At 42.4% G+C, this 11390-nt stretch overlaps 1 protein-coding gene across 1 annotated transcript in view; it reads left to right on the top strand.

Annotated features, from left to right (window-relative positions):
- Positions 1-3825: 3825 nt before the first annotated feature.
- LOC118381834 (metabotropic glutamate receptor 5-like) overlaps positions 3826-11390 on the top strand; it is a 137664-nt gene continuing 130099 nt past the window's right edge. The window contains exons 1-3 of the mRNA XM_052468890.1: positions 3826-3841; positions 10387-10461; positions 10706-10880. Of these exons, the coding sequence (XP_052324850.1) occupies positions 3826-3841; positions 10387-10461; positions 10706-10880 (266 nt within the window). The remainder of the gene's footprint in view (positions 3842-10386; positions 10462-10705; positions 10881-11390) is intronic.

Raw genomic sequence — 11390 nt, 5'->3', positions numbered from 1 at the left:
ACATCTTCCTGCTGAGATTAGAACCTCTTGGTTCACGGTACTCACATCTTCCTGCTGAAATAAGAATCTCTTGTCTCATGGTACTCACATCTTCCTCCTGAGATTAAAATCTCTTGTCTCACATTTTCCAGCTGAGATTAGAACCTCTTGGTTCACGGTACTCACATCTTCCTGCTGAGATTAGAACCTCTTGTTTCACGGTACTCACATCTTCCTGCTGAGATTAGAATCTCTTGTCTCACGGTACTCACATCTTCCTGCTGAGATTAGAATCTCTTGTCTCATGGTACTCACATCTTCCTGCTGAGATTAGAACCTCTTGTCTCACGGTACTCACATCTTCCTGCTGAGATTAGAATCTCTTGTCTCATGGTACTCACATCTTCCTGCTGAGATTAGAACCTCTTGTCTCACGGTACTCACATCTTCCTGCTGAGATTAGAATCTCTTGTCTCATGGTACTCCCATCTTCCTGCTGAGATTAGAATCTCTTGTCTCACGGTACTCACATCTTCCTGCTGAGATTAGAATCTCTTGTCTCATGGTACTCACATCTTCCTGCTGAGATTAGAACCTCTTGGTTCACGGTACTCACATCTTCCTGCTGAAATTAGAATCTCTTGTCTCATGGTACTCACATCTTCCTGCTGAGATTAGAATCTCTTGTCTCACGGTACTCACATCTTCCTGCTGAGATTAGAATCTCTTGTCTCACGGTACTCACATCTTCCTGCTGAGATTAGAATCTCTTGTCTCATGGTATTCACATCTTCCTGCTGAGATTAGAACCTCTTGGTTCACGGTACTCACATCTTCCTGCTGAGATTAGAATCTCTTGTCTCATGGTACTCCCATCTTCCTGCTGAGATTAGAATCTCTTGTCTCACGGTACTCACATCTTCCTGCTGAGATTAGAATCTCTTGTCTCACGGTACTCACATCTTCCTGCTGAGATTAGAATCTCTTGTCTCATGGTACTCACATCTTCCTGCTGAGATTAGAATCTCTTGTTTCACGGTACTCACATCTTCCTGCTGAGATTAGAATCTCTTGTCTCTCACATCTTCCTGGAGATTACTCATGGTACTCATCTTCCTGCTGAGATTAGAATCTCTTGTCTCACGGTACTCACATCTTCCTGCTGAGATTAGAATCTCTTGTCTCATGGTACTCACATCTTCCTGCTGAGATTAGAATCTCTTGTCTCACGGTACTCACATCTTCCTGCTGAGATTAGAATCTCTTGTCTCACGGTACTCACATCTTCCTGCTGAGATTAGAATCTCTTGTCTCACGGTACTCACATCCTCCTGCTGAGATTAGAATCTCTTGTCTCACGGTACTCACATCTTCCTGCTGAGATTAGAATCTCTTGTCTCATGGTACTCCCATCTTCCTGCTTCACAAACACGTCTGTGTCAGGTATCGATTAATTTGACTATTTTCATCATTGATTTGAATGATTTATTCCAGTAATTTAAGGGCTTTCTGTCTAGTTGTCTAATGTTGGTGGGGCAACATAATGTTACTCCTGAATCACTATGATCAAGAAAATAGTTTGTCTTGAGTGTATTTTTAACAGAGCTGAGATTTACTTCAAAGTACATTCACCCTATTGTTTAATCAAATTGTTTCATTTACAAAAATGCCTAGGGAGGAGGGGTTAGGGCTTCTTCTGGACAGGGCTTAACTATACTGGCCCTAAAAGCACATGTCCTAGATGATTGGGGCATTGGGGCATTGGGGCATTGGTTAGGGAGCCAATCACCCTGCTCTCACCTTCTTCTATATACAGTATGTTAATGTACTTATTGGCAATAGTTACAACACACTTATCTGATCTAATTAAAATGAGCTCATCAATGACACGTTTGTTCTACATTGTATATGTGGTATAGAGTTCTCTTTGAGATGCTCAGCTGTTTAGATTTAATGTGGTCTGAATTCATGCTCATCTTTCAATGACCAGGTTTCCATCCAACGTTTTTATGGGAGAGTAAAGTATATGTTGGATAAAAGATGTAATGAAATTAAATATTTGTCGCTAAACATTCCAAATATTGAGAAAACAAAATACGCTAGACAAGGTGGGATCTTTTTGTGTCAAATATTGATATAACCATCATATCGAAAGTAAACTTGGGAGTCACGCAATGATATGTTGTGTGGTCCTCCCACTACGACTCGGGAAACCATGCAGTTTATTAGGCTACAGATGAAATAACTTATGATGAACTTCACAGGGAGGTGAGCGTTCTGATAAACTTCACAGGGAGGTGAAAGTTCTAATGAACTTCACAGGGAGGATAAAGTTCTGATGAACTTCACAGGGAGGATAAAGTTCTGATGACCTTCACAGGGAGGATAAAGTTCTGATGACCTTCACAGGGAGGATAAAGTTCTGATGACCTTCACAGGGAGGATAAAGTTCTGATGACCTTCACAGGGAGGATAAAGTTCTGATGACCTTCACAGGGAGGATAAAGTTCTGATGACCTTCACAGGGAGGATAAAGTTCTGATGACCTTCACAGGGAGGTGAACGTTCTGATGAACTTCACAGGGAGGAGAAAGTTCTGATGACCTTCACAGGGAGGAGAAAGGTCTGATGAACTTCACAGTAAGGTGAAAGTGCAGTGATCTTGATACTCCTTTCAAATAAATATCCAGGGATCTGATTCTGGTGACATGATGATCGACACTTGACTGCCTTTTTGACAAATACAAGTAATCTCGCTCATATCCTTAATAATCTCAGCATGTAGACCAACCTACCGACACAGCCTACACACACTGTATCTGCAAGCTGTTGGCTATAGCGCACGTGCCAAGACCAGAGTAGACACATTGGCTATTTAACACAACAGTTTTTGTGAGAAAGCTATCGGTAGAGTTGAAATGTAATGTAAACACATACACCCACTGATTTCTATCAGCAACAAATCCATTTGGTGGAAACACACCACTGGTGGGAAAATGCGCATATTTTCATTATGCATATTTTCTAATATTCACATGAAAATCTGTTGCCAATTGGATGGAAGCAAATTAAATTAGAGCAGACAGATGACATTAAAATATTTGACTAAGAATGTTAGAGTAGGGAGATTCACATAGCGTGTCTAAAACACAGGCCAACAACACCAATGACGAACACCCTAGCCACTGTCCCAATAAGGGATATATCTAGATCATGTGCTTATTGGGCCAGTATAGTTAGGCCATGTCCAGAAGAAGCCCTAACCCCTCCTTCCTAGGCAGTAGTGTAGATCAGAAACAACTTGATAGGTAAGCAATGGGGTATATTCATATCTCAGCTCTGTTAAAAATACATGCAAGACACATTTGTATTGATCATAGTGATTCAGGAGGATCATTTTAACAGGTTAACAAGGCCCACCAACAAAAGACAATGACAGTGAAATCGCTTAAATAGCTGAAATAAGTCAATCACATCACAAACGATAGTAGTCAGAATAACTGATACATGACACAGCCATTGTGACGTAGAAGGAAGATTGGTGTATCGTGTCCCAAGAGGTTGGTAGTTCAAATCCCAGGTGAGGACTGCTGAATAATAATTACTTGAGAGATCAACATTCAAAATGTAATCACGTGTGTCAAATATGTAAGTTGAAAAAATGGAATATTAAAATCAATGTGTGTGAGTATCCTTGACAATGAGCTATGGATGGATCAGTGGTTTACCAATCAGGGCCTTAATTGGCTTGGCAACAGTAACAAGTCGTAAAAAAAAAAAATGGAATAATCTTGCAACGTTCTCGTGAAACGTGTCGAGAACAATAATATTGTATATTCTGAGAACATGGTGACCACGTTTGGTGAGACGTGGAAGGAATATTGTCCCAACCGTCAGGAAACTGGATACATGAATGTTCCTGCAACGTTCTCATAAAACGTGTCTAGAACAATAATATTGTGTAGTCTTTGAACGTGGTCACCACGTTCTGAATATGTTCTGTTTGACGTTAAGGGAGTGATCTAACGCTAACATAAAAACATGCTAAAAACAGTATCATAAGGTTTTTACTAACATAGATAGAATGTTCTCCTAACTAACGGAAAACTAGACACACAAACAGAATGGGAACATCATAAAAACATTCTCTCTCCCCACTTTTTTGTTGGGGGGTGGGGGGGTTGTATTTATTGAAATAGGACAGTGAAGCCGAGACAGGAGAGATTGTGAGTCAGAAGGATGTGGGTCAGATTGGGACCCATGGCGACTGGTGTGCTGAGGTCTGTGGGACGAACCACTGGACCACACAGGTGGACGTTATTTATTGTTAGGCAACTACAGCATGTTATGCCTCACCCATGACTTCAAATGAATACTACAGATGATGGGGAGGAGAGACCAGAGAGGACATACAAGGGGAAGAAAAGACACATGGAGAGAGATCTGAGTCTGAGCTGCACTTAAAGAAACTTCTAGACGTTAGAAGATAAGAGGTGAAGGGGGCTGAGATAAGAGGTGAAGGGGGCTGAGATAAGAGGTGAAGGGGGCTGAGATAAGAGGTGAAGGGGGCTGAGATAAGAGGTGAAGGGGGCTGAGATAAGAGGTGAAGGGGGCTGAGATAAGAGGTGAAGGGGGCTGAGATAAGAGGTGAAGGGGGCTGAGATAAGAGGTGAAGGGGGCTGAGATAAGAGGTGAAGGGGGCTGAGATAAGAGGTGAAGGGGGCTGAGATAAGAGGTGAAGGGGGCTGAGATAAGAGGTGAAGGGGGCTGAGATAAGAGGTGAAGGGGGCTGAGATAAGAGGTGAAGGGGGCAGGTGTTTCTGGTGTGAGCCAGAGTCCTGGTGAGAATTGGTTTGTCCTGAGCAGATAATTGCCATTGTGATGGGAACGGCCGTGACAGCTGAGGCTGAATGGAGAGCACATTATGCGTTGTTGGCTGCTGTTCTGATCTGCTCACTTCTGTGTCTCGAAAGATATTAGATTTTGTATAGAGATATATTTTTCTCCACTCTCTATTTTCCTCTATCCCACCAGGAAGCCGGCTCTCCATCAGTCTCCCACTGTGTGTGTTTGTGTGTAGCTGTGTGTGCTTCACAAATTATTCCCAGTTTGACTGAGTGAAGGTGGTTACGTGGTTGTTAAGGGCTGGAGTGTGTGTGTGTGTGTGTGTGCGTATGTGTGTTTAACCACATGAAAAAATATAATAGTATACTATGGTATGAATACTGTAGTATTACCATGTTTAAATACTATTATATTCACTGTAGTGTTTTTGCATTACTGTAGTATACTGTAGTATTTACGCTAGTGTTTTTGCATTACTGTAGTATACTGTAGTATTTACGCTAGTGTTTTTGCTAACATGACTGTAGTATACTGTAGTATTTACTGTAGTGTTTTTTACAGACAATACTGTAATATTTACTGTAGAGTTTTTGTTTTATTATCTTTGACATAGAAGTGGGGCTTTCTCCTTGAGGAAATGTATTAGAGAACTACTAAATAGCCTAGTGGTTAGAGCGTTGGACTTGTAACCGAAAGGTTGCTGGATCGAATCCCTGAATTGACGAGGTAAAAATCTGTCATTCTGCCCCTGAACAAGGCAGTTAACCCACTGTTTCCTGGGTGCTGAACACCTCTCTGATTCAGTGAGGTTGGGTTAAATGCAGAAGACACATTTCAGTTGTACAACTGACTAGGTATCACTCCTTTTCCCTAAAAGAGTACATTTTCCATAACCCGCAATTAAGTAGAGAGTCTGAACAGAGAGTTCAGAGCTTCTACTCTTTTCTTTACCCTGTAGGGAACACAACATATACTCTATACATGGCATGTAGGTTTTTTACTCATTGTTGGGGGGAGGGTAGTGGGTGGGATATATGCAAATGAATACTGTAGTATTACTATATTGCTTGTCAAGTTGTCTAGGTGTTATAATTATTTCAGCTCTGCCCAAACTTGAAAACGTCTTCCTCAACACGTGAAGAATGCAAAGGGACTCCTTTTTAGTGTTTAATGGTTTTGATGCCATTTGTTGAATATGTTGAAACAGTTGATTTGTTGAATAGAGTAGTTGAATGACAGAGGAATAAGGAATAAGGAATATGTTGAAACAGTTGATTTGTTGAATAGCGTAGTTGAATGACAGAGGAATAAGGAATAAGGAATATGTTGAAACAGTTGATTTGTTGAATAGAGTAGTTGAATGACAGAGGAATAAGGAATAAGGAATAGGTTGAAACAGTTGATTTGTTGAATAGAGTAGTTGAATGACAGAGGAATAAGGAATAGGTTGAAACAGTTGATTTGTTGAATGACAGAGGAATAAGGAATGAATGACAGTTGAATAGGAATAAGACAGAGGAATAAGGAATAAGGAATAGGTTGAAACAGTTGATTTGTTGAATAGAGTAGTTGAATGACAGAGGAATAAGGAATAGGTTGAAACAGTTGATTTGTTGAATAGAGTAGTTGAATGACAGAGGAATAAGGAATAGATTGATAAACAGTTGATTTGTTGAATAGAGTAGTTGAATGACAGAGGAATAAGGAATAGGTTGATAACCAGTTGTGTCTTTAGGGTTGAACAATGAGCTGTTTGTATGTTGAGGACCCAAGCAAAGCTAAGTCCAAACATTTTATACCCATGCTTATCTGCCAGGTGCGCATGTCAAAGTAGTCCCTCCAGAAATCCTGGCTCAATTTTTTAGTTCCACCTGTGTTTTTGGGTTATCTGCCCTCTTGAGGCCTGGAGTTCTTTAAAGGAAGAGCTGCCATTGTGCTCATGTTTTGAGTGTTCTGTTTATTTGACGCAACATTGCTAGATTACTACCGATTGTTTTTGCAGACACTGTAGTGTTTTGCGGACATTACTGTAGTATTTATTACAGTGTTTTCTTTCCAACAATACTGTTGTATTTAATATAGTATTCTACAAAAGTAAGTACTCGACATGATTGAGGGGTATTGCACAGTGTGTAGTATAGTATTCTACAGTAAACTACAACATTATATAGTAAGTACTATAGTATGTGTTCATGTCGAGATGTGTGTTCTGTGACTGGTGTTGAGTTGATGTGAGGGGCTAAAGACTCGGATCTCCTCTCACTGGCAGCCTCTGTTCTCTGTCACAGGAATGTTCACATAGCCAGGCCCTATGTATGTGAATTTGTGCTTTTTAAATGTCTGTGGGCATGGCCATACATGTGTTCATTAGTAAGGGGGTGGGCTGTCTGTACCATCTGTCTCCTACTTCTCTCACCGAGACACTAATTACAGGACTTTACACATTGCTCTGCTAACCAAGACACACACACACCCCGGAGGAGCTATAGGAGAACAGGCTCATTGTAATGACTGGAATGGAATCAATGGAACGGAGTCAAACATGTTTGTTTTTTAAAATGAGGTGATTAGGTGGCCATGATAGTATGAGGGCCAGATTAGGAATTTAGCCAGGACACCAGGGTTAACACCATTACTCTTATGATAAGTGCCATGGGATCTTTAGTCACCACAGAGAGTCAGGACACCTGTTTAATGTCCCATCCGAAAGACGATACCCTACACAGGGCAATGTCCCCAATCACTGCCCTGGGGCATTGGGATTTGTTTTTAGACCAGAGGAAAGAGTGCCTCCTACTCTATGTGTGTGTGAGCAAATTAAGTGTGTGTGTGTGTGTGTTGGAGTGTCAGTGTACAGAACCAGTGTACAGAACCAGTGTATAGAACCAGTGTATAGAACCAGTGTACAGAACCAGTGTACAGAACCAGTGTATAGAACCAGTGTATAGAACCAGTGTACAGAACCTGTGTATAGAACCAGTGTACAGAACCAGTGTACAGAACCAGTGTACAGAACCTGTGTACAGAACCAGTATAGAACCAGTGTACAGAACCAGTGTATAGAACCAGTGTATAGAACCAGTGTACAGAACCAGTGTACAGAACCAGTGTATAGAACCAGTGTATAGAACCAGTGTACAGAACCTGTGTATAGAACCAGTGTACAGAACCAGTGTACAGAACCAGTGTATAGAACCTGCGTATAGAACCAGTGTACAGAACCAGTGTATAGAACCAGTGTACAGAACCAGTGTACAGAACCAGTGTACAGAACCAGTGTATAGAACCAGTGTACAGAACCAGTGTACAGAACCAGTGTATAGAACCAGTGTATAGAACCAGTGTACAGAACCTGTGTATAGAACCAGTATACAGAACCAGTGTACAGAACCAGTGTATAGAACCAGTGTATAGAACCAGTGTACAGAACCTGTGTATAGAACCAGTGTACAGAACCAGTGTATAGAACCAGTGTACAGAACCAGTGTACAGAACCAGTGTATAGAACCAGTGTACAGAACCAGTGTATAGAACCAGTGTACAGAACCAGTGTATAGAACCAGTGTATAGAACCAGTGTACAGAACTTGTGTACAGAACCAGTGTACAGAACCAGTGTACAGAACCAGTGTATAGAACCAGTGTACAGAACCAGTGTATAGAACCAGTGTATAGAACCAGTGTACAGAACCAGTGTACAGAACCAGTGTATAGAACCAGTGTACAGAACCAGTGTACAGAACCAGTGTATAGAACCAGTGTATAGAACCAGTGTACAGAACCTGTGTATAGAACCAGTGTACAGAACCAGTGTACAGAACCAGTGTATAGAACCAGTGTATAGAACCAGTGTACAGAACCTGTGTATAGAACCAGTGTACAGAACCAGTGTATAGAACCAGTGTACAGAACCAGTGTACAGAACCAGTGTATAGAACCAGTGTACAGAACCAGTGTATAGAACCAGTGTACAGAACCAGTGTACAGAACCAGTGTACAGAACCAGTGTATAGAACCAGTGTATTGTGGTCCTTCTGTAGCTCAGTTGGTAGAGCATGGCGCTTGTAACGCCAGGGTAGTGGGTTCAATTCCCGGGACCACCCATACGTAGAATGTATGCACACATGACTGTAAGTCGCTTTGGATAAAAGCGTCCGCTAAATGGCATATATAGAACCAGTGTACAGAACCAGTGTACAGAACCAGTGTACAGAACCAGTGTATAGAACCAGTGTATAGAACCAGTGTACAGAACCAGTGTACAGAACCAGTGTACAGAACCAGTGTATAGAACCAGTGTATAGAATGTACAGAACCAGTGTATAGAACCAGTGTACAGAACCAGTGTATAGAACCAGTGTACAGAACCAGTGTATAGAACCAGTGTATAGAACCAGTGTACAGAACCAGTGTACAGAACCAGTGTACAGAACCAGTGTATAGAACCTAAAAGGGTTATTTGTCTGTCCACATAGGAGAACCCTTTGAAGAACCATTTTTGGTCCCAAAAGAGTTCTACCTGGAGCCAAAAAGGGTTCTCCTATGTGGACAGCCAAAGAACCCCTTTGGAACACGTTTTGTAAGTGTGTAGAGTCCTGTGAGTGTGCATAGAGAATAACTAAATATTCAAAGGGTTCACTCACATAGTCCGTGTAGCCATTTTATTAGCTGTTTTAGTGGTCTTATGGCTTGGGGATAGAAGCTGTTCAGGAGCCTGTTGGTGTCAGACTTGATGCACCAGTCCCGCTTGCTGTGCGGAAGCAGTGAGAACAGTCTATGGTTGGCTGGAGTCCTTAACGATTTTCCGGGCCTTCCTTTCTCGCCGCCTGATACAGAGGTTCAGGATGGCAGGGAGCTCAGCCTCAGTCATCTGCTGGGTTGTTTGATGAGTTTGGTACCATTCCATTCCAGCTATTACAATGACTTGTCCACCTATAGCTCCTATCACCAGCCTCCTCTGACCTCACCAGCCTCCTCCACATGGGCTCTGCTCCTGCTAACTACACCCATACAGACCTGATACTATTACATTGTAAATTCTCTGTGTAATCATTTGATGGTTGGAGCCCACTGGGAATTGTGAGGGGGATCAGAGCTGGGAGATGAATGATCTTGTGAAAAACTGGTACTAAAAGAAAGGTAGATAATGAAGGGGGGAATAAAGGGAGAGATGAGAGATGGTGAAAGAGGGAGAACAAGAGAGGGAGAAACAACATGGATAGAGAGAGAAAGAAAGAGGAATCCTATCAAACATTCTGCCAGCATGCACTCCCCTTCATTAGCATAAATTCCAGGTCATCCACTTCCTCTTCTGTTGAATGTGTGTTAAACAGAACAGACTCTATAAAAATATCTATACAGTACCAGTCTGATGAATATCTCTCTCTCTCTCTCTCTCTCTCTCTCTCTCTCTCTCTCTCTCTCTCTCTCTCTCTCTCTCTCTCTCTCTCTCTCTCTCTCTCTCTCTCTCTCTCTCTCTCTCTCTATTCGTCTTGTTGAGCATTCTATACATTACAGATATCCTCTCTTCTTGTCGCTCACCGCCCTCTCTACTGTCTCCTAGGTAACTACGGGGAGAGTGGGATGGAGGCCTTCAAGGATATGGCTGCCAAGGAGGGCATCTGCATCGCCCACTCTGGTAAGATCCTACTGGGGATGTCATTAACCAGGAAGTAGATCTAGTCTGAGTGCCACATGGGACTACCTCAGGGCAAATGACACCCTATTTTTCATGTAGTGCACTGCCATGTGCAACAGTAGTGCACTATGTGGTGAATAGGATATTAGGTAAGTTTCCCCTGGGGAAATTACATGAAGTGAAACAGGGACAATTAAATGACTCCTTAATCACTTACCTCATCTCCTGATGTGTCTTATGGTAGGTAAGATCTGGAGCAACGCGGGGGAGAAGAGTTTTGATAGGCTGCTGGAGCGTCTCAGAACCCACCTGCCCAAAGCCAGGGTGGTAGCCTGCTTCTGTGAGGGCATGACAGTCAGGAACATCCTCATGGCCATGAGACGGCAGGGACTGGTGGGGGAGCTCCTACTGGTCGGCAGGTCAGTGGACACTGGACATGCAGAGGACACACACACACACACACAGAGACTGACACGCACACATTCTGACAGACACTGTACACAAACATACAGTATGTGGACACTTGCTCGTCGAACTTCTCAATCCAAAATCATGGGTATTAATATGGAGTTGGTCCCCCCTTTGCTGCTATAACAGCCTCCAGTCTTCTGTGAAGGCTTTCCACTACTTTGCTGCATGTAGGACTTGGTTCTATTCAGCCACATGAGCATTAGGGAGGTCATGCACTGATGTTGGCTCGCAGTCGGCATTCCAATTCATCCCAAAGGTGTTCAATGCGGTTAAGGTCAGGACTCTGTGCAAGCCACTCAAGTTCTTCCACAGTGATGTCAACAAATAATTTCTGTATGGACCTCGCTTTGTGCACAGGGGCATTGTCATGCTGAAACAGGAAAGCGCCTTCCCCAAACTGTTGCCACAAAGCTGGAAGCACAGAATTGTCTAGGATGTCATTGTATGCTGTAGCGTTA

Source organism: Oncorhynchus keta, chromosome 18 (genome assembly GCF_023373465.1).
Source record: "Oncorhynchus keta strain PuntledgeMale-10-30-2019 chromosome 18, Oket_V2, whole genome shotgun sequence".
Lineage (NCBI taxonomy): Eukaryota > Metazoa > Chordata > Actinopteri > Salmoniformes > Salmonidae > Oncorhynchus > Oncorhynchus keta.
The sequence above is the reverse complement of the archived record's forward strand: the minus strand, read 5'-3'. Positions and strand labels throughout refer to the sequence as shown.